Source organism: Coffea arabica, chromosome 9c, assembly GCF_036785885.1.
Source record: "Coffea arabica cultivar ET-39 chromosome 9c, Coffea Arabica ET-39 HiFi, whole genome shotgun sequence".
NCBI lineage: Eukaryota > Viridiplantae > Streptophyta > Magnoliopsida > Gentianales > Rubiaceae > Coffea > Coffea arabica.
Window position 1 is genome coordinate 42801900 of NC_092326.1, and position 23224 is coordinate 42825123.

At 37.5% G+C, this 23224-nt stretch overlaps 3 protein-coding genes, 1 long non-coding RNA gene and 1 pseudogene across 10 annotated transcripts; 3 read left to right on the forward strand and 2 right to left on the reverse strand.

Annotated features, from left to right (window-relative positions):
• Positions 1-1222: 1222 nt before the first annotated feature.
• LOC113708893 (CASP-like protein 2B1) lies at positions 1223-3617 on the forward strand. Its single transcript, XM_027231587.2, has 3 exons — positions 1223-1656; positions 1771-1903; positions 3195-3617. The coding sequence occupies exons 1-3, from the start codon at positions 1433-1435 to the stop codon at positions 3444-3446; spliced, it is 609 nt and encodes a 202-aa protein (XP_027087388.1). The 5' UTR covers positions 1223-1432; the 3' UTR covers positions 3447-3617.
• Positions 3618-4591: 974 nt separating this feature from the next.
• LOC113708638 (protein NAR1) lies at positions 4592-10074 on the forward strand. 4 transcript variants are annotated; one of them, XM_027231175.2, is made up of 11 exons: positions 4592-4829; positions 5329-5411; positions 5994-6147; positions 6265-6451; positions 7031-7157; positions 7707-7863; positions 8164-8213; positions 8295-8466; positions 8899-9025; positions 9126-9217; positions 9704-10074. In XM_027231175.2, exons 1-11 carry the CDS (start codon positions 4671-4673, stop codon positions 9854-9856), a joined length of 1461 nt encoding a protein of 486 aa, XP_027086976.1. In that variant the 5' UTR covers positions 4592-4670; the 3' UTR covers positions 9857-10074. The 4 variants fall into 4 exon arrangements, with proteins under 4 accessions (XP_027086976.1, XP_027086977.1, XP_027086978.1 ...); XM_027231176.2 differs by having other exon boundaries at positions 7707-7857; XM_027231177.2 differs by lacking the exon at positions 4592-4829 and having other exon boundaries at positions 5326-5411; positions 6246-6451.
• Positions 10075-13177: 3103 nt separating this feature from the next.
• On the forward strand, positions 13178-15137 carry LOC113707990 (uncharacterized). Its single transcript, XR_003452387.2, has 3 exons — positions 13178-13268; positions 13909-14053; positions 14953-15137. It is a non-coding gene; the product is annotated as an uncharacterized lncRNA (long non-coding RNA).
• A 601-nt stretch (positions 15138-15738) lies between these two features.
• Positions 15739-19378, reverse strand: LOC113707945 (uncharacterized). 4 transcript variants are annotated; one of them, XR_011820906.1, is made up of 6 exons: positions 18580-19378; positions 17666-17884; positions 17107-17202; positions 16421-16551; positions 16264-16297; positions 15739-16140 (listed from the first exon to the last, which is right to left on the reverse strand). XR_011820906.1 is itself a non-coding variant. In XM_072064340.1 (6 exons), exons 1-6 carry the CDS (start codon positions 19183-19185, stop codon positions 16079-16081), a joined length of 1119 nt encoding a protein of 372 aa, XP_071920441.1. In that variant the 5' UTR covers positions 19186-19378; the 3' UTR covers positions 15739-16078. The 4 variants fall into 4 exon arrangements, 3 of the variants coding, with proteins under 3 accessions (XP_071920441.1, XP_027086155.1, XP_071920442.1); XM_072064340.1 differs by having other exon boundaries at positions 16421-16522; XM_027230354.2 differs by having other exon boundaries at positions 15739-16297; positions 16421-16522.
• A 2043-nt stretch (positions 19379-21421) lies between these two features.
• On the reverse strand, positions 21422-22907 carry LOC113708998 (premnaspirodiene oxygenase-like; annotated as a pseudogene).
• Between the last annotated feature and the right edge of the window lie 317 nt (positions 22908-23224).

Here is a 23224-nt window from a genome sequence, read left to right on the forward strand (position 1 = left end):
GTATATATATAATATAATATACATAATATACATTATTACATTATTACATATTATGTATATTATATATTATACATAAGATTATTATACATTATTATACACAATAATGCACATAATAATATTATACATTAATAATGTATATATTATAAAATAATGTGCATAATATATTATGTATAAATATTTACACATTTATGTATACAATATTACATATTATGTATATTATATTATATTATGTATAATATACAATATTATGTATAATATTAATGTATACAAATATTTATATAATATATAATATATATAATTTTCAATTTGTATATTTCAATTTATATTAATATAATATATATAATATACATAATTGAAATATACATATGTAGTTGTTTTTGATATAATGTTTGGATATGGTGTTTTTGGAGTTGTTTTGGAAATACACATTTACTGTAGCATTTGGAATGTGAAAAACTGTTTTTCAAAAATAGCCCAAAAAACAACGGATCCAAACAGACCTATCGTTACTTGAAAAAAAAAAAAAAAAAAACAACTAGTACGGAGTTGGTGGGTGCAGTGAAATGCTGCAAATGCAAGTGCAACAAGGTAGTTGGGTTGTACCCAAGTAGCTTATATGGTGATAGCAGTAAATCCAGTTTGTTCACTTTCTATGAGCGTCATAATTAATTACAGTGGAATGTTTAATCAACCTAGTCATGATACACTTGTAGTGAATGGACAAGCGCACTTTGGCTTTATTGATTTTCTTTGATCAAGGAAGCATCAACACGGGAAAATATAGATTGCAGAACCGGCCATCAAAGGCCCACCACCTTGAAAAGCAACTTCGACAACTCTTAACCTTTTTAAGCCCCTTTTAACACATAATTTTAGATTTGTGATTTGCACCGGATGATGATTCATAATGGTAAGATGAATAATTTGATACTATTTCATGTCCCTTTGTACAGTGCGCATCAAGTCATGGGTCACCATTAATTCCACCCACACCTTCCTGCGATCAGGCCATTAAACACACGCCTCTCCCTCACCCTTATCTCTCTTCCTTGGGACCAAAAAACCACTGCCCCTTCCCAGAAAACAAAAAAGTAATCCAAAATCTTGAGCTTTATTTTTTCCCACCCCTTCCTTAAATGCTGTCCCAGATGTCAGAACTGCCTCACAGTCAATGCTAACTTGGCTTCAATTTAATGCATCCTGTGCGTTTGAGGTGAAGACCGAGGACTTAGACTAGCCCTTTTGATCATTTTTACACATGGCAAATCCTAGCCTTGTTACGCATTCTTGATGCTTCCTTGCTTCTATTTAAGTGGTGGGATAGGACGTGAGCGGAGTCCGTGTCTTTCTATTCTTTGGGGGAACTACCAGCTCACCAGTCCGTGATAGGCTTCTCTGCTTGTCCTGGTTGGTGTAATTAGAAATTTGCACAATGAGTTACTTGGGTGTAGGAGTGAGTCCTGGGAATGTTCCTGTTTACCATGGGAGCAATTTGAAGGTGGTTGATAGGAGGGTGAGGATTGCTGAATTGGTTTTGAGGTGTTTAATTTGTGGCCTGGCTGTTCTTGCTGCTGTTCTAATTGGGACTGACACTCAAGTCAAAGAAATATTCACCATCAAGAAGGAAGCTAAGTTCACGGAGATGAAAGCTCTTGTGTAAGATTGCCTTCCCTTTTATTAGAGTATATCTGAACTACACCTTGAATAGTAAGTAGTAGTATTTCTGGCTTTGTTTCTGCAAAAGAGTTGAGTTTGCCTTTGCTGTGGCAGCTTTCTGGTAATAACCACTGGGATTGCTGCTGCCTACTCATTTGTCCAAGTTCTAAGGTGTATTACAAGTATGATCAGGGGCAATGTGCTCTTCAACAAGCCCTTGGCTTGGGCTATTTTCTCTGGAGATCAAGTATGTAGTTTTCCGATTTCCTTCTTCGGTTTTGTTTATGTAGCAAGGGCTTTCATTTGTCATTCATGCTTGCACATACTTCCTCGCCCATTAATCATCATTGCTAACTCCTAATTGTAAGAACTATTTTTTCAGAAACCTGAAGCTCTCAAAATTCCCCAACACTACTATTAGCCCATAATAACGGGACCTCTTCCTTCCTACCGCCTCGTTTCATAATCCAATTTAGCATTTAATGTATTCATATTTTAACATATTCAGACACGTTTGATTATTGATAAGCAAAACACAGAACGTCGCAAGGCACTAAATTTAATTTATTCCATAAAAAATGAGTCACTCATCACTTAATCCAAAATCTGTTCAAATGTCAAGATTTAAAAGTCAACAATTCAGTAACTTAATATATTGGACCTAGATTTCAATTTTCATATTTCAGTTTTATTAAGCGCACCCGGAGTAAAAATGGTGCTGTATACGCACCTGGAAATTATTCATGTTTCAATTTGACACCATAGTGAACTAAGCATATTGATTTTCACTGGTTTTCTATCATCCATTATGGTCTTGACTGGTTTTAAAGTGGGCAGACTTTGTCAAGGAGTTACACAAAGTAGTTGTTTTGGCTCATTAAAGCTAGATTCCGCAGCATTAGCATTATCACCACCAAACACTGCGTCCATCATAACTCATCGTGGACCCTTTTTAAGTCCTTTGGATTACATACAAATAAAAAGAGAGAGTTGGGGTTCACCAAAGATGTTGCCTGGTACCTACCTTGCACAGGTGGAGACTCTTAGATGAAGACATCTATCGAAATTATTAATGGCTCTTCACAGCTCAGGACTTCTTGTAGCCTTTCAGAAATCAGGCTGGCCTATAGTAAATGCTGTTTGCAGTGAATTTAAAGTCCATTCGGATAGGAGATGTAGAGGTGTAAAGTTTCATAGTTCATAACTCATTACAGAACTCTTTTCCACCAAAAGCTGTACTAGTAAAGAGAAATCTGATCAACAAGGTCCTTAAAACACATTCTGCGACAAGGAAAAAGCAGAGCACAGTTCCTATTAATTCAAATGATAAAGACGGACCTACAACATCAAGTACATTGACTTCTCAACAGAACCACCGTGAATGGTTCACCTTTTCAAATAAAAAATGAAAGGAATGACTGAAATCACGTTAATATGCATCATGAAAGATGCAGACTAGTCTGGAACAATTTTTGCTTCTTTGATGCACTTGATTTCGCGGTCTTGTAACCAATCGTATCATGGGCTCATTTGTGCAGCTGATGGCTTACCTGAGTCTGGCGGCGGTGGCGGCGGCAGCACAATCTGCTGTGTTTGCCAAGCTGGGGCAGACTGAGTTACAATGGATGAAGATATGTAATATGTACGGGAAGTACTGCAACCAAGTAGGGGAGGGGATAGCCAGTGCACTGATGGTTAGTCTTAGTATGGTGGTTATATCTGGCATCTCAGCTTTTAGTCTCTTCCGTTTGTACGGAGAGAACAAGGGAAAGAACAGTTCAAGATGGTAGACAGACTGGGCTGAATTATGTCATCAGCTCATGGTACATGATCCTGCTGGATCTTCACTGTGACCCTTTTGAGCATCATATATGTGTAACCTGGTGGACTTTCTTTCTTCCTGTAAAATAAAAACAAACACCTGCTTTTTGTGGGAATTCTTGATCTTCTATGTTCTGTCACTGCTGCTTCTTGCACTAAAACGAAATTCACTGTTCTATTCATACAATCAGCATGCTAGGCTTAAATTTGTTCGAGTCCAGACGCTCCTTTGAGGTATATGGGTGTTGCAACTGGTGATATAAAATTGGCTTTTACTGAACTTTCAGACTTTTAACTGATTTTTTTTTTTTTTTTAAATCTAGTTGTTGTTAGCCAAACATTCGTTGCTTTGCAAGAAGATTGTGATACCTGCGGCCTTGATCCGCGACCTCTCTGCAATGCATTTCTAGTGTAACATTTTGCCATTCTATATATATAGAACAGTAAACAAGAGATCTGTATTTTGATCAAGAAAGTGGAATTTCTTGCCCATTCCATTGGGCAGGGAAGCAGTGTTTTACGACAATTTGAGAGTGTGATCTTAGGAAAGTAGAGGATGTTGGTGTTGTCCGAGGCAAAAGGCAAAGCATTTTTTCCCAAGGTCAGCCAGTGTGTAATGCATTGTCAAGTAGTGTGCCATTCCAGATTTGCATAGAATACTGAGTCCTGGTTAAGAGAGTGTTTGGTGCCCTACCATGAAATCAATTATATCCTCCGTAAAATTCTCACAAATCCATAATTATATCCTCCGATCGGATCCGTATATGGGTCGAATATACCCAGCAGAAAGATTAGGCAAAAAAAATGAGGAAAATATCTTTCTAAACAAACATTAATTACACACCACAATCTCGATTAAAAATCACAAATTACTTTAGATAATTGTTCTGAGGTCTACAAATTAAGGCGCAAACAAATATTAAATATTCAAATATATTATCAAAGCAATTACCTATTCAAACACGGGTCTGGGTAAACGAAATTGTCGAAAATATTGAGCGGGTTCGGTCGGGTCTGGTCTGAACCCCCATCCGTTGACAAGCATCCCGGCCTCAAACAATCCCTCTCTCTCTCTCCCCCCTATAGGCTATAACAAGTCGTAATTGAATTCTACTACTAATAAATAAATATATATAAAGAAAAAAAGCCAAAACAAAACAAAACGAAGAATTTTCTTTCAAAGAAAGGAAAAAATGTCGTCGGAGAAGTTCTCGGCGACGCTGCGGATAGGCGACTTGAATGATTATATCGCGCCATCTCAGGGCTGCGTTGTTTCTCTAAAGGCTAATTCCAATCCTAATCCCAATACTCCTCCTACTTCCTCTTCCAGGCTCGATAAATTTTATGCTGAGGTGAATTACTTTTTTTTTTTTTTTGGCTAAACCTTTTTTCTAGTGGAATTGTCTTGCTGAGTTCTGGATAATTATGCATTAGGGCTTACTTACACATTTTAATTTCAGCTCCTATGTTTGTCGAACTGTTAAAGTCTTCATATTTTCCCAGCTATCTTAGTTAATTTCGAATATGTTTCTTCTTTTTGAGAAAATTCTCGCCCGACGAAAACATTTGCTGGTTCATTGGTATGGTTATTTTAAACAAGTTGTGGGTGTTTGGTATCGGAGTTATATTGGGTTTTTGGTGTAGGAATTATAAAGGAGCAGCCTTTTCCTTGTTTTCTACCTGGGAGTACTATTACCTAATTTAATTTTGCTAGGTTTTTGAGATTGCTATTAAAAGAATAGAGACGTTTTTCTCTTACGTGATTCTGTAATCGGGATATGACCTTAGCTTTGCTTTATTCTTAAAGTTTCATTCTTGTGAGAGTAATTCTCGTTATTGCTACTTGGGCAGAACCCTGCGACACTTGGGAAAGCTGTCAAGCCAGTGGAAACTGAACCCGTAAAAATTTCCCTCAAGGACTGTCTAGCTTGCAGGTATTATTCTTTCTCCACCTTCGTCAATTTTCTCCCCTTTCATCCTTTGAACTTCATTTTGAAATTTCCATATACCTATAGCAAGAGAGACGCATCCGTATTCTTTTCTTGTATGTCGAATCTGGGATTAGTGCCTTACATTGCCAGCATTACACATAGTCTTCACATTGCTGAATGTGTATGGTAACAATGGCATGATAATAAATGCCAATTTAAGGATAATAATGGTGTAGGTTTTAGGTCCTCATTGTGCATGCAGAATGTCTGTTTATCACTTTTTCTAGTTGTTGAGATGAACATTTGACATGTTAGTGTAGACAATTAATAAGTTTCAACAGAATTGTGGTGACTCGAACATGTATAGATCCATATTTTGGACTGACAACAATACTGAAGTTTTGCCTTTTACCTCCCCTGCCAATTCTGTTTTCTTGGTTGGTAAATCTCTAACTATCAGGTTCATAACATGAGATACTTATCACTCTCTTGCTCTCCAGGTTTGACAGTTATCATGATTCTTATACGAAAGCTAAAAAAAAAAAAGGTTGTCAGGAACTCATTGTGCGCATGTTGATTTTGCAGTGGGTGCATAACCTCAGCTGAGACTGTGATGCTTGAGAAGCAGAGCTTAGATGAGTTTCTTTCTAGTATCAATAAAGGAAAGGCTGTCATTGTCTCTGTGTCTCCCCAGTCTAGAGCCTCTCTTGCTGTTCATTTTGGCCTTTCTCCACTTCAGGTAGGCTTATTTTCATAGGTATTGTCTTGAATAGCAAACTAAATGAGGTTTTCAACTTTGCGTTATATTCTTGTAATGGCTCTAAATGCCTGTGACAGTCCTTGTGTTTCAATACAGGTTTTCAAAAAGCTGACAACATTATTTAAAACATTGGGAGTGAAGGCTGTTTTTGATACCAGCTGCAGCCGGGACTTAACGCTTATTGAATCTTGTTATGAATTCATAACTAGATATAGACAATGTCATTTGACTACTGATGAGAAATCCAAATTGGCCCTTCCCATGATTTCTTCTGCCTGTCCAGGTATACCTATACCTGACATCGTCCTTTTTTTTTTTTTCTCTTTTTTTTGGGGAAATGAAAACAATTTTATTCATCAGAACTGTAAAGATTTTACAAAGTAGTAGCTGATACCTGTACATCATGCAATATCAAACTAGTTTCCTATACTGATTGTAGTATTTACAAAGGAATTATCAAGTACAATTGAAACAGTTAAAAGTAATGCCCCGCTCTAGCAGCAAGTTCGAGTTGGTCTTGGTTTTAGGAACTCCTCGCCAAGTAGATCCTATTAATCTCAACTCATCAATAATAGCAGCCATTTTGGTATGTGAAGATGCAAAGCCCCAACACCCTAACATCGTAATAGCAGCCATTATGCCTAACACCCTACTTCTTATTGACTTTTATTCCTGTTATTAGCATAGACACCTAGATATCTATAGTTCTACTGAGCATCAAAATGTGAACAGATTTTGGGGGAGCTACTGCTTTGTCTCTTTGCTTTCTCTTTCTTTTGTTGTATTTTTCTCATTTTTAAGTGCCTGCTCGAGTCTTTATGTGTCTGTTATATGATTATGATTGTTCATTCTTTAAGTGCAGGTTGGATATGCTATGCTGAAAAAACTCTTGGATCATATATTTTGCCATATATTTCATCAGTCAAGAGCCCTCAACAAACCATTGGAGCTATTATTAAGAACCATATCTGTCAGATGCTATGCATAAGGTAATATACTATATGCATACTGAAAAATCTGGCCATTATTTGTCTTAATTACTTGACCCCTTTTGTACTCACAACTTGGCTTGTTACTTGACCATTGCCATGAAGTTTAGGGTTGAACTCTTTTTAAGACAACTTCCAGATATGGGGATAAGATTATATACGATATGCAAGCTACTTTATGCATCCATCTCTTATTTCGAATAATTACCCCGTTTGCACTTGAAATGTGGAACAGTGGAATAGTCATTTAAGTGTTGCTATGAAGCTTCTGATTGTGATCCTCTAAGACAACTTCAGATTTATATGGTGCCATCACTTCCTTCCCAGGTTAAACTGCACATTTAGAGGTCCTAACATAATGGTGTTTTGATGGTTTAGTTACATATTTTTTAACTGCTGTGCTGGTTGCGGAATATGTACAACATTGACTGATTTGGTTGATCTGTGTGGAGTGACATGATGATTAGATATTGGATGGACAGAGATTATATCCGAATGGTTCGTTATGTATATTAAATTTCACTGTTGACATTGATTTATTCATGACAGGCCGGAGGATATATACCATGTAACAGTGATGCCATGTTATGACAAGAAACTCGAGGCTGTTAGAGATGACTTTGTGTTTCAAGTTGAAGCACAAGGTGAAAAGATCACAGAGGTAGATTCAGTGTTGACAACGGGAGAGTTGTTAGATCTGGTAAAGGTAATTTAAATTTTTTCCCAGTGGTAAAGTGGGCTAGGTGCGCCAAGGGAAAATATACCTTTCCAAGATAGAATTAAAAAGAAAAAAAAGGATAGAATTTAACCCTGTTGTTGGTGGCATTGTTTGTTATTTGGAACAATGGTTCTGTCTTCCCTTTCCCACTTTGTCCATGCTCCGTCACTTCTTCAAAAACATATCGTCATGTGTTTGTGGTTTTGTAGCTTTTTTCTCCTCCTGGAAAGCAGGTGGTTGTGCAAGTGTCATAATTCATTCACATGATTTATGTGTTGACTTTTGCAGTCGAGGTCAGTTGATTTTGCAAGCTTAGAAGAGTCTCCTTTGGACAAATTGTAAGAACACTTGTCACTGTTATCGAGTTGTTTTGCTCTGCAAGAGCAGTCATTAACAATACTAGCTTTTTGTTCCTACAGATTAGCGAATGCTGCTGAAGGCGGCCACCTTTATGGCGTCCATGGAAGCTCTGGAGGATATGCAGAGATAATATTTCGTTACGCTGCTAAAACTCTTTTTGGCAAGGAAATTGTTGGTCCTCTCAACTTCAAGACTATAAGGAATTCTGACTTCAAGGAAGTGACACTTGAAGTACGTCCTTCCTTTTTTATCATGTTTGCTCTCACCAAGAAATAGGAAGACTGCGTCCTTTCTGATATTTTAATATCTAGTAGACTTGTAGCACTTGCATAGGCATCTGGAGTCTCACTATCCTATCAGGAGCTAATTGATCGACACCTCTTTAGATAGATGAACATTTCTTGTGAACCGCATCTCTTGTTGAGTTAGTACCCAATTGTGTCTAGATACTTAGAAGTTCTTCCATGATTACGCATATTCATGTAGCTGGTTTTGGTTGGCCTTGGACGTAGTTGGCATTGAATTGCATGATGTCTGCTTCAAATTGTAGTTTATACTATCAATAAGTTACTAATTATGATTACTCATCTGGAGATTATATTGCTTTGCAAGTTCCAAAACATGGTCTACATTAAGTTGTAATCATTGCTCATGTAAATGCAGGTAGATGGAGAGACTGTCTTGAAGTTTGCTCTCTGTTACGGTTTCCGTAACCTGCAAAATGTTGTTAGGAAAATCAAAGCTGGAAAATGTGAATATCAGTTTTTGGAGATCATGGCTTGTCCCTCAGGTGGATGTGTTCTTAAGCTGCCTGTTTGCAGGCATGTTAATTGATATGCCCTATAGCATATTAAAGCACTTGTCTCATATTGTGTCTTTGCTACTAACAGGATGCTTAAATGGTGGAGGTCAAATCAAACCAAAGGCTGGTGAATCTGCAAAGGATTTGATCCAGTCATTGGAATTGAAGTACATGGAAAATGTGAGTCTGGGCTTCAGACTTTACGCGCACTGATTTTTGTCTCTCTTCAATTCTGTTTTGTCTTGGAAGTCCATTCCCCATATAACAATCAAGAGAAAGAAATTTATCTCCATAGGATGCTTAGAGAACCGTGTGCTCTCTGCTTGAGCTTGGTGGATGAGAACAAAAAATGAATTCAACTTTCTACACGGCTTATTAATGGACCTTCCCTGCTTGTAGCGTCATATGTATTATTCCTCTGTGTCTTCTCTGTCTTCTACCTGCCTGTGGTTTGCAGAGAGCTCCCTCATTTCCCTATTTATGTTGGCCATCTACCTTGTTAAACTGTTACTTATGCAATACTTTATACATTATTAATGCAGAAGGTATGTTGTATTAGCATGTTGAGTATTACGTGCAGCCGTGGATAGAAAATGGAAATTTTTATGCTTTTTGTTCCTCTTGTTCTTTGAGGGTTCAAGGAACTGACAATTGTTTCTTTGTGAGGTTACTGAGGCTGATCCTCTTGAAAATCCGATCATCAAAGGATTATATGCTGAATGGCTTGATGAACCTGGTTCAGAGAAAGCAAAGAAACACATGCACACAGAGTACCATCCTATAGTGAAAAGCATAACTTCTCAGTTGCAGAACTGGTAAGCTGCATTGTGCCTGCCTCAGCCAACAGATGCGACGATTGTCTGATGATCATTCAGAACTACAATGCTGGTGAACTACTACTCTTCAGGCACATTTTGTAGTTTCTTTGTATTGCTGTTTTTTCGTTGATGTTCGTCTCCTCTCGGTCGCCAGACCACATTTTTGAGGCCAATTTTGGTAGGAAGAACGGATCATTTGATGCAGTCTTAGTTCATACATGTACATAACTTGTACATTGTTGTTTTTACAATTGAAAAGTATATGTATTATTCAATCAATACAACCTGGTTGATCGGCTTTTTCTTCTTAATATTTTACTGGTGCCACGTGTTGATCGGCTTTTCACCGGAATTGCATTTTCAATTAGCTTAATACAGTGGAAATGGGAAACAGAGTTACTTTCTTTCTTTCTTTTTTTTTTTTCAAAAAAAAAAAAAAATTATCCTCTACAATTCATGTATGCTCGAGTTAATGGCCTGAATGCCCTCAACAACCAAACGTCAATACGGGTACCCAGTTTGACGTCTGGACCAGCGGTCGAGCGAGCTCTTGATTGAGAACGGATATGAAATCGCTTTCGTTCGTTCAATGTAAATTACTGCGTATTGTGATGTCCAACCCCGTCGAACCATCGGGTCGTAGGACGCTGTCTTTCCTGCGGGTTCCAAATGGTATTTGCCCCGGGACGTGAAACCCAAACCGAGTGGCAAACTATAAAAAGGCCCAGCAGCATTGGTAGGAGCAATTCATGCAAGATTTTCAAAGGGCCATTCGTTGGCAAGGTTACTTTCGATCTTTTACATTTATGATCATCTCCATAACCTACTGTATGGTGGTCATCCTGAACGCAGAATGTGTATCTGTATCTGACAGCTAGAACTCTTTCATTTTTTATCACAATTAAATTATAGGGCTATACGGACTCGAACCGTAGACCTTCTCGGCAAAATAGATCAAACTTCTTTCTCGAGCCAAAGTGAGAGCATCGAAAGACGAAAATATGGCCTATTCAACTATTTATGCATAGTAAGTTGACCTCCACGTGTCCCCAACAAACCATTGAGAAGAGGTTGGATAAAAGTAGGATCCATAAAGAATTGGTTTTGATCGCGTAAAGCCGAACTGGTGTTAATGCACTTCTTTATAAGTACCATTTTTAACTTATATTTTTAGAAGCTATAGCTTTTGTGATGTGGTTGTAGCATTTAAAAGAGCAAAAATGTAGTTTAGAGTTTTTTCAAGATTTTGTCATATAAATAGCAAAATTAAGGACGGTAAATAATATTTTTAAAATCTCAGAAGTAAATATTAAGAGAAATCTCAGAAGAAGAGGTTTCTGATATTGCCCTCTCAAACTATAGAGCACAAACTAGCGATCAAGTGAAGTCAATTTGTTATGCCAGTAGCTTGAACAATGCACGACAAATTTTCTAATCTCAAGTGTCAAATTCAAAGCCATCCGATAGTGGCACTTCTATGCAACCAATAGAACAAGAAAAGCCGTTTTTCAATTAATTATCTAAAGATTTGAAGGTCATTTACGTGTTTGTGTAGTTTGGCCAAATTTATATATAGTAAATCTTATATACATTGACAGTGTATACATTATCACCGTTTGATTCATGACATGCGTGCAAAAATTGAATTTCAAATTTAAATTTTGTATAATTATCATTCATCCAACGTTGATAATGTGTACACTGTCAGTGTAGAAAAAATTAATCCATATATATATATATATATATATATATATATATATATATATATATGTATATGAAAAATTGACAGCTTTACATACAGGTGTACTATCACACTGATCCTTGTGTGAGTTTTACGGAGGACTTGAAAGGTTTTTCTGTCGTATTAAGCAAATTGTATACTGGCTAGCCTTACTTTGTCTGTTTGTTTGTAGTCAAACAGAATTACAGATTCCTTAATTCTTCCATAACAGCAATAGATTAGGCAAAGTTTAACAAGTACATTGGAAAAGCAGAATCAGCAAAGCATTTGAATCTTCACTACTCCTGCATAGTTTCTTTGTCAAATTAAGTTTATAACTGAATTGTAAATAGTATTCATACTCAATTGTAAGAAACGCCTTTTTTCTCTTTTTTTTTTTTCATGAGTTTTTTGTGGGGTGGGGGCGGGGTCTGTGGAAGAAAAATAGGTTGACCTAAAACGTCAAGCTTAGGAGTCTTAGCATATGTTAGCATAGAAACTGGAATACTTAGTGGGGTCGGGGTTCAATATATGGCAAGTGCTAGTGTGGGGCAGTCTTACCTTAATTTGTGCGTCATTACCTAGAAGGATATGCGTATGTACAGTGTACACACACACACACACTCATTCTTGAACAACAACTTAGAATACAAAACTGTCCCAAAAAAAAAAAAGGGCCAAAGGGGGAGTAGGGGTTTCACGGCTGTTTCTTTCCGTTTCGTTTCGGGTTAATTACAAGAAGTCCCCTCAAGGTTTGGTATGTTTTACGGTTTATCCACTAAAGTTTTATCTTTTCACTTTATCCCCTTGACTTGTGGTCAGAACAAACATTTAATAATGGTACTAATTGTTGATATCAAAAAGACAATGGTATCCCTAAAAAAATTATGGATAGACATAAATACCCATAGGGTCAGGTCAAATATAGTACATATTTTTCTTCCTTTATCACAAAGTTTTGGGTTTATCCATGAAATAATCCCATGCATGACGATTCCAGATAAAAGGATTTTCGCATTTCAAATTATTTTTCTAAAAAGTGTAAAACTATAATTAATCTATTGTAAAAATTAAACCTTATAATTTGGATATCTAATAAATCTCCTTTCGAAATTTTTTGATGTACAAAATCTTCTGAAGAATGTTATTTTGCCACGTTCGTAGGTTTTTTGAATTGGTTCTTTCACATGGTGTAGTAAACAACATCTAAAGGAACAGTCAGGAAACGAATTTGAAGAAACTTAGAACTTTTTTTTTTCTATTTTAGCTGCAAATGTTGCGTATGAAGGGGAGAAATTTGCTTGATGTGATAATGCTCAAAACGTACTAGAGAACTTTTGGGGTTGTCTCTTCATACAACATTAAGAGGGCCATTTTTATCAGAAATTTTAATGATTAAAATAGGGGTATTTTCTTCAACTATAATGTTTAAAGGTCCATTTGTTGATGTAGACTGATGGGGGGGAAAAAGTGAAAAAAATAAAATGTTAGATGGTAAACTGCGAAATACATCAAACTTTATCGGGATTTCTTTGTGATTCAACCTTTTCGTTTCGTTTCCCTTCTTGTCTTGTCTGCCTGCCTCATTATCCAAATCCCAACAAGAAGACATACGTTACTTCCTCCTCCTCCTCCTCCTGCACCGTCAACCACTAGAGCAGTAGCAGAAGCAGCTTCAAAACCCCACAACATGGTAACGCTTCTCCCCTTGTCCCTGTCTATACATGTATCAACTTTGTCCCTATGTTCTCCAATTTGTTTTTTGGTGCATAACTTTTTCTTTTTAATTGCATATCATGCAGGCAACCATTTTTCATGAATCATTAGCCAGCCACCCTCGTTAAACTTTTTCATTTTATCAATTGGCTGAGCACGATCCTTTTCCCCAAATCTTTTTTTTTCTTCTTCAATGAGTACCATCTTTCCTTTAGTAGGCGACTTAAGCAAATGAGGTTTTACGCACATAGATACAGCTCTCTCTGGGGATGGCTTCCCCAGAATCCAGGGCGTTTAGCCTATCATTTTTTTTTTCAAAACATTAGTTGCGGTCTCACCAGCCTCCAATAATTATATTCCTCATCTGGATTTCTCGCTTTTTTTTTCCTCAACATTATATTTGTTCGTGTTTTGGTTTATCAGGAAGGTGAAGATATAGAATCAGTGAACATTAATTAGATCATTAACCAGGCTCACCGCTCGTTGACTGGGATTTTGTCTATTAGTTCCATTGGCCATCAATGCATGCAAGTGAGAAAATGGGCTAAAAGGGCCTGGCTTGAATTGTTTTGCTCGTAAACATGCCAAAAAATAACGGTTCGATGGATTTCTTGCAGACAACATCCAAACGCCTGTCTGAGCGGAAGATCGCAAAGTTTGAGAAGAACATAACCCGTAGAGGACTCACTTTTTCCAGCAAGAAAGCATTTGAACCTGCACACATTGTCCTCTTGCTCTTTGCTGTTTTGGTCGTTGGATCATGTAATTGACTTCCCTCGTCTTCGGCTTGTTTACTATGTAGCGTAGTGATCCTTTTGACATGTGTATATCTACGCATATTTCCCCTTAAATTGATGCTTGTCGGCCTATGCAGCAATAATGCTACATTTTGATGTGTGGTATGGTCTGATAGTTACATGCTCTTAGAGTCGTTTAATACTTAATATTACCATTCCTAATCCATCACAACTAGCATGCTGAAAAATATACCACATGTCATACAGTTTATTGGAATTTAAAAGCCAATTAACAGGGAGCCGGATATAATACCTAAAAAGTTTCTTGGCATTGAATCTAGCATGCTGGAAAAAACATGGCAAGGCAATATCCTTGATTGGGTTTTTGCTGATCATTGGCGTTATCCTTAATATACTTCTCTTTTACGAATGAAGATGTCATGACATGCGCTTGCCTAAGTTTTCATTCTAATCAATTGCTTTCTTGTGGTTATTGGGGTGGGTGAAGGGGTTGTTGGACGATATTCTATGTTGATTAATCTCAACTTAATTTGCAACTTACTTATGCTGCTCTTAACGTGAGTTGCTTCTCTTTTTCTTTTGCCACTGTGGATCTGGCTCCTGACTTCGCATGAACTTGTTAGTCCTTTTCCTCTCAACTCCAGTGTCTCTCCTGTCAAGTGTCATGTCTTTGTTTTGATAGTGGCTGCTTCAGTAGTTACTTAGGAGATACTGAAGATTCAGATCTCGCTTTATTTTTGCCGCAGTTTTTTGGCATTTTGCTAGTTCTAATCTAAAACTTTCTGCCAACACTTCCCAAATTGAAAAGCTAATGAGTTTTCTGCAGTTGTGTTTGCTTTTTCTAGTCTGATATGCATTCTGTCCAGCAGTTATTTTGTTTAAACATTTTCTTTTTCTTGGCAGTTATTTTTCAGGTTGTCAGGATGGCGCTTAAAGGTGAAGCACCTTGAGGAACTAAAGACGATTTATCAAGAACTGCTGCCTATAGCTCATGTCAATATGTACCAAATGAAAAGAATGCAAATTGTTGAAAACTAAAGAACTAATTACGTCCAAATTCAAATAAAAGGTGGCGATTTGTAGTACAATTATTTTTTGGTTGTTCCTTCTAAGATCATAGATCTTCACTTGCACCTTGGCTTGAGGATCTCTTTTGGCCATTCTAAATCACCTGGGAAGTAATTATTCTTGCTTTCAGTTAATTATATTCTTTAATTCCAACTTAGGACAGAATTTCCATGACTAATGACAAAACGGGAAAAAGCAAGCAATCACAACCTCAACCTAAAACTTGCCTATGATGTCTTTCTTCTAAATTCATGTCCTCCACCAATCATCCATAACTTAAACTGGAATTCGAGATGCATATCCGTGAAACGGAGGGTCAACACAAACATTTTTAAGAGAAAATTTGCCAAGTGAGCTTCCAGCTGCAGGAATGATATCAAAATCATTACTGTTCCCAGAACCCACATTTTAAGCTGATGATGAGCTCATTTCTATCTTTAGTACCGTCGAGGTAACATCATACTTGAACTTTATTTTCTTTTTTTTATTGTTGGGGTGCGGGAGGGGGTGTAGTTGAAGGTTCAGATACCTACTAAGTAAAGTACCTTCAGATTACGAAAATTTTTGGTAATATAGGTCACTTTTTGTTTGCAGACATAAAGCAAGCTTGCAATTTTAGAATTTATGAGCATATTTGACTTTATAAGTTTGAAGAAATAAATCTGTTACTCAAATAGGATAAACTAGTGCCAGCACATCTAAGAACATAAAGATAAACAACACATTGGCATTGCTGGAAGGACAATGATAAAATGTAAAATGGTGAAGTATTATTCATGCTTCAAAAAGTGTATGATGCATCCATTTCCCATGGTTGCACTTCCTTTCATCAGTTCCCATGTGCATGAAGCGAACTGCTTCCTGTCTTTAAGGCAAGAATCTGAACTCTGACAAGATAGAACTCATTGGCAGCATCGGAAGGATGATGGTGGTGTCTAAGATGAGCAGAATCTTTCATGCTTCAGAAAAGTTTATGATGCATCTGCTTGCCACAGTTACGCTTGCTTTCATCAGATCTACGTGCTGCAGGGACAGAAGTGCTTGATGTCTTTGAACATTGGCAACAGTCTGAACTCTTTGATAATTTTTGTGTGCAAGAATTGAAGCCAAACTCATGGCCAATTTTCAAATTCTTTCTAAACAAACCTTCATCATCTGGGAAGTCAAGCTTCTCAAACTCCTGTAGAAAGTATACTTATTTGTTCAGATAGTATAACATGTTTTACTCACTCCGAAGGGATATATGTGCTAATACCAGATACAACAAGTGCCAGAAGATTTTAATATCTGCTAATGTACTTACCATGGACTTTGTTTTGTAGTAGGGAGTTAGGCAGGGATTCAGATCTTTGAGAAACATGTCATCTGGACTGCCGGGTGCTGTATGATCACCAGAACTGAACTCCTGATCATATTGCAGAATATATAAAGTAACTGCTTCATGAATAGGTAGAAGTTAAAGATAACTCAAAATAGACATCCTGAATTTGAAGTGTGAACAATCCTTTACAAAGTTGAACAAGCTGAACTCTCGATCATATTGGAGATAGATAGCAAAACTACTTCAGCAGTACAGTTGAATAAACAGAAGGAAAAATGAATGCAATGAACTTCTGATCATATTGCAGATTGATGGCATAACTACTTCAGTAGTACAGTTGAATAAAAAGAAAGAAAAATGAATGTAATGATACAGTGTTGCATGTTACTACCATCAGCGCTCAGAGTGTGATATACATCCCCCCTACATCCTCTTTACCATATAGTGCAAGATATTCTGCTTTCATGACTCAAGATAGAATTACTTTAAACTCTCTCAAGACAAATTAACATGCAATGAACTACCATCAGATTTTATAGATCACTCAAATGATGATGCACAAGTATACTGGTTAACTGATAATTGGTCAACACAATCATCAATCTTGGTTTCATATATGTATGTATGTATGTGTGTATATATATATCTGTTTGGAATGATGTTCTAACCAGGGAATTAGTTGCCTCTTCATGCTCATATGTTGGAGTCCTTGGAGAGCTATGATTATCAAAGCAGCCCCTCACTGAGCACTTGTCTGCCTTGACCTGTGCATATCACCAAGTGAGTGTTAAATTAACACTCATAAAGCCAAGTGCAGCACTCAAAACCCAGAATATAACACTAGCAAGGACCACCCATAAGGATGAGAACTAAAGTAAATCCTGAAACATACTGAATATATGGGTTGGCTTTATCTGGATAGGTCATTTAGTTACTTATAATCATTAACTACCATATAGTCGTAAATCTTAGATTACCGGACATATGCAGTTTAGGTTGCTTCCCAAAGCAATTCTTTCCATTTAGACAAGCACAGTTGTAAAGTTTCCTCCCATATTGGTAATATGAACTTTCATCCCAAAGCAAAGCACCTTTTCCTTTTCATAAGATTACAATTCTTCCCACTTATTTTCTACATTTTGCGCGTGGCACATAAACATTGCTGTGTAAAATTAGCAATACTGCAGCATCAGCCTAACCTGAATCATACAAGAATATGAGTCTTACCTCTGCGAGACCCTCAGCAAGGCATTGTAATTGCCCTGTAAGAGAGGTGACCTGCCTCTGCAAACCAGGGATAAGTTGTTTCGCCTCCTTTAGTTCTGAACCTTGTTTAGCCAGGAGCTCCTGCAGTTGTGAGTTCATCACATCTGGAAACAGAATCGCACTTTTCAGGGACTTTATCTCTTCCCTTTGCTTCAAGCACAAATCCTTCAGCTTTTCAACCTATAAAATTAGCCATTAGTAACAAATGCCCAGATATGGGTCACCCGTAAATCCTCAATTTTGAACTCAGCTGTCAAGAAATAAAGCTTGAAAATGTTTAAACACCCCACCACCACCACCCAATATGAAACAAAATCAATACAAAAGAATAGCCTGTGGTTGTCGGGTCCCAATCTAGAACTGTATTAATCTACAATAGTCAATTCAGAAAGGCAAGATCGAATTTTTGGTATAAAGTACCAACAGTTTGATGAAAATAACTGTAGAAAGTCTTTACTTTTATGATTGACTTATCCAATAATCATTTCATGAATGACAATTTCTAACTTTTCAGGAGAGCCCATATCTTAATCCCATTTGTTTATCCGAACCTTCAGAATTTGCAGTGATGACAAAACTCCTTGATACTACTACTAAAAGTTTCCCACTTCATGTGAAACTCACGATACAGCATACAAGGCTGGCATTCGTTCTGAAACACATAACAGAGTAGCATTTAACCACAACCCAACAGTATTAAGAACTTTACCAAACTAAAGTTCAGCCATTTGCCGCAAAGATCACATTTTTTTAATTCAAAAATTCCCACTGTGTGCACAGACTCTAGACATAGAAAATCATCCGAAGGAGTTAGTACTAGTTGAGAGAGAGAGAGAGAGAGAGAGGGAGAGAGAGATTAATGATTGCCGTTATACCTCTCTGTTTTTGTCCTCGAGCATGAGCTTAAGCTCAGAAATCTGATTTTCCTGGTCTTTGTTCAAACTCAAGAGCTCCCTTTCACTCCTCAAAACCATGGCAAGAGTTCTGGTATTCCCTTTGACCTCAGTCAAGGCCTTCCTCTCGTTCAAGATCTTGCTCTCCTCGTTATTCCTCTTCCCCCCTTTGAACAACTTGTTCTGGAGAGCAGAGAGAGGGGTTGCCTTTTTGGCGGATGCGGGGTTTTTTTTGAGATCCTCAGCTAGGAATTCCGCAGCAATTGTCAGCTTGAGAGGTTCGTTGGTAGCAGAAGCCTTGCGGGATAATTTTCTGGAGGAAGAAGAAGAGTGGGAGGATTTTGTTTCCATAAATTTCTTGACCATAGAGGTGAAGTTGTGGTGGTGGTGGTGGGTGGCGCGGGCATTCTTGGTCTTGACGAGGGCCCGTGAGGAGGAAGGTGGAGTATGCTTACTAGCGAGGAACAGGGTGTCAGTGGAGGAAGAGGGGTCGGATTTAGCGGAGGATCTGGGGCTGGAGGAGGAGGAAAGGAAGGAAGAGGAGGGAGTGTTGTAGCGGGAGGATGGCTGCTGCTTCAATGAACCCATTGTTGGGGGTTTGATTGTCTGTGTGTGTGTGTGTGTGGAGTGAGTGACCGAGTGTGTGTAATGTTTTTGAATGGAATCTGTTTTTTTTTTGGTTTTCCGAGGAAAGGATCCTTCTCTTCTTTCTTTCCTGCCTTTTCTGAGATGGGAACGGGGGATGGGTTGGCGACGGCCGAGGCTTTGCCGCTTTGGCGCTGTCTGTCTGTATGAAATTCAAATTTTCAGCGGGCATGCGCTCCTGCTACCCTCCTTACATAATTCATGGTGGTAGGTATTTGTCGTATTTGGTCTTTTCTGCTGCTTTTTAATTCTACTTTTTGGTTTTGAGGGCTGCATTTTAAACTTAGCGACACCAACCCCTTTTCCCTCCCTCTCACCCAAAAAAAAAAAAACATTATTCTTAGTATGGTACCGAATTCAAGAATCCCAAAAATGAAGTAATTTAGATAGATGATTATTTGAAGTAATCACTGTTGGTGACACTTTTTATAACGTGATACTACATGTGAAATGGGAAATGAAAAGATGATTATAAAGATAAAAAGTTAATTAAAAATTGTATTTGTGATATTTTGCTATCCAAATATTAGCTGAGAGCATGTTTGGATAAAATATTATTTTAGAATAATTATGATAATACTTTTTCATTTTATAGTGCGATATATGTGAGATATAAAAATAGTTGAGAAGATGAATGAATGATCGAAAAATAGGTTTGTAATGCAAGCTAAATAATTTTTGAAAAAAGATATCGGAACTTTCTTCTATTTGTGTGCCTATGGCCACCAAATAAGCACATTTAAAAGGTAAGCGGATCAATTGTTGATACTTTAAAATTATGGGTAATATTGGAAACTTTCCATGAGATTTTTTTTTTTTTTTTTATCAATATCATTTAACACCTCTAAACTCCTAGAAAAACTCAGCTTCCTATTTTAGTCCTTATGAGACAAAGTAAGGTTAAAAAAATCAATTAAGTAGAATGAACAATTTTCATTCCGAAATTTCACTTTTTTTCTCTTTTACTAGCTAATTCACTACCAAAATTCATATTAGGATGAATAGAGGCTTTAATAGTACTAAAAAAATTGCGCAGTGTGATGCAACAAAATTCAGCAGTAACAGCTATCAAGCACATGTTGCAATAGAAGCACTTATTTATACCATTAAAACTACATACATTAGAAGTTGGAAGTGAAAGAAAGATTGAAACATTGATGAGCAAATTTTGAAATACAATAATAAGCATTGGAAAGCATAAGTGTGTCCTGTTTAAGTTTAAGAGTGAAGTCATACAATTCACTAATATCTTCCAATTTTCAGGAATGAAATTGCGGCTTTAATTGCAAGATTATAACAAAAAGTTTCTTTAGGCAAACAAAAAATAATTAAAAATCAGAGTTTCTACTATGGAAAATGTAGACTCATTCCAGTAATATGAAAAACAATGAAACAATTAAAGTGAATAGTTTGAACAACCATATGGTAGGTAGATTCACGCAAAAAAAACAATAATGATATTGCACTTTTAAACATACAGGTTCCTAATTTATTTTTTTTTTTTTTTGAAAAGTATGAAACAAATATGCCAAGCTTCTTTTTTAAAAAAAAAAATTTGAAAAATATTTCCAAAATAAGCCTAAACTAAGGGGAAAAGTGTCAATTGGTACCTTGTTGATTTTGACTTTTGAGTAACTGGGAAGGTGAGTGATATTTCTAAAAGTTTAGAGATGCTAAGTGATATTATGAAAAATACTAGGGGAGGTTTGTGAAACTATCCCTTAAAATTGTTTGCAGTACTGAACCATTTCCAAAAGAGACAAGCCTCATTATCAATAAATGGAATTTAGTGATTCGATTAGGACGGGTGGGGGTGCGTGTGGTTGCTAAATAGACTACGGTGGCAAGCCAGCCAGCCAAACAAACTCCAAAGTCGAGCGTGTCTGTGTGTTTGCAAGCAATGCTAACACAGTAATTCGAAAACAATCAAACATGAAATTGCAGCGAGCGAGAATGGAAGACTAAAATGTCTTCATTGCAAATACATCAGTGAACAGGAGTAATTCTAAGTTGGTGCAGTAATTATTTAGTCCCGTGACCATCCCATCCCGTAATAAGAGATATTATTTAGACGATGAATTACTGCTGCGATTGCACCTCAAATACACACGGAAAATCTAACTACGCCTCTACTCAAATGGAATACTAGGAATAGCAACCAAAGACAAGAAGCTATTCTTCAATACCGAAGTCCTCGAGTCATGTCGAGGGATTCTGGTTTTGCTCCCCCGGGGAGTTTCCAGTCGAAGTGGGAGACCAGTTGAGCCAGAGCAAGATCCACGCAGGCCACCCCAAATGCAATTCCAGGGCATATCCTTCTTCCTCCTCCAAATGGTAGATACTCCACGAACTCGATTCCATTATCCAGAAATCTCTCCGGCTTAAAACTTTCAGGATCCTCCCAAAACTCAGGATCCCTGTTGATCGCCCAACCATTGATCAAGACTCTCGTTCCGACTGATACGTCATAGCCCCCAGTTTCACCAGGCTCCCTGCATTCTCTGGGAAGTAGCAAGGGCACTGGTGGGTGCAGCCTCAGTGTTTCTTTTATCACCGCCTTCATATAATTCAGTCCCTTAAAATCATGCTCTTTCCGTTTACCACCTTTCTTACTTCAGCTTGTGCCCTTTCCATCACGCTAGGATTTCTTATCAGCTCTGCCATTACCCACAGAACTGTTGCTGCCGCGTATCAGTTCTTGCTGCGAACATGTCCTGTAATTTGCAATCAAGTTATCAAATTGCAGAACGTTTTTTCTAGATAAAAAGTGTCGTTCGCTTAAAGTACCCTGCGGATTTCAAATAGTATACGGTACTAATACCGATTGTATATGGAGTAGTTTGTTTATATATATGGACGACCAACAATTACGTAGTAGTAGCATGTATACTAGTAGTATTATTATTATTATTATAGTAGCATTAGCGAGTTGGCCAGTTTATTAATATATATATATATATATATATATATATATATATTTTTTTTTTTTTTTTTACCACAAAGACTGCTTTGATGCATTCGGCTGTTAAGGGAAAATCAAGGCCTCCTCTTGCACTGATCTTCAATAGAGTGTTTACTAGATCTACCTCCCCTGAATCTGCCTCTTTGTGCTCCTGGATTATGCTTTCAAATATGGGGTCGAGCTTGGACTGAAGCTTTTTGATCTTGAAAACTGTCCCGCTAATGATATGGAGAAATTTCTTTGAGGGGAACAAATCAGAAATGTCAAAACCACTGGACACCTCTATTATCTCATTTATGAGCTGTAGCAACTGATCTTGGTACGTGCATCTGGAGCCGAAAGCCGATCTACAAGTGACCGCATTGGTGAGGGCAAAGACCAAGTCAGTGAGGTTAACCGGCAGTAACCTGGATCAGGATGACTGGATGGAGCCGATCATTTTCCAAACCTCATCCTCCCGAATGGCCTGCGTTGCTCGAACATTTTGAGGGCTGAGGAGCTCTAGGACACATATTTTACGCATTTGTCTCCAGTAACCCCCGTAGGGAGAGAATGAAACGTCCTGGGAATTATAGGTGATGGTTTGTGCGGCTAGAATTCTGGGACGGTTTGCTAGAGCAACATCGTGAGTTTTCAGGGCCTCTCCGGCCATTTGGGCACTCGAGATGACAACTGTAGATACCTCACCACGCTGCAAGTGCATGACCTGTCCATGTTCCTTGGCTAGGTCTGTGAGAGCTCGATGTGGTTGTGAACCTGACGACTGGTGTATGTTTTGTTGGTTCTAGACCAAATTAATCATATAAGTAATAGTAATTTTTTTGGTAAAAATTTAACAAAGAAATTCACAAAATCTCATACCTCAATATTGCATTAATAAATGCAAATAATTTGTACCATTAAAGGTTATTTTGACATGGGTTAGATGCGCGAACTAGATCTTAAAATTATTAGATGAACAGCTTCTGATCTTCAATCCGACCACCTTGAATTGACAGCTACTAAAAAGTTCGGTAGGGC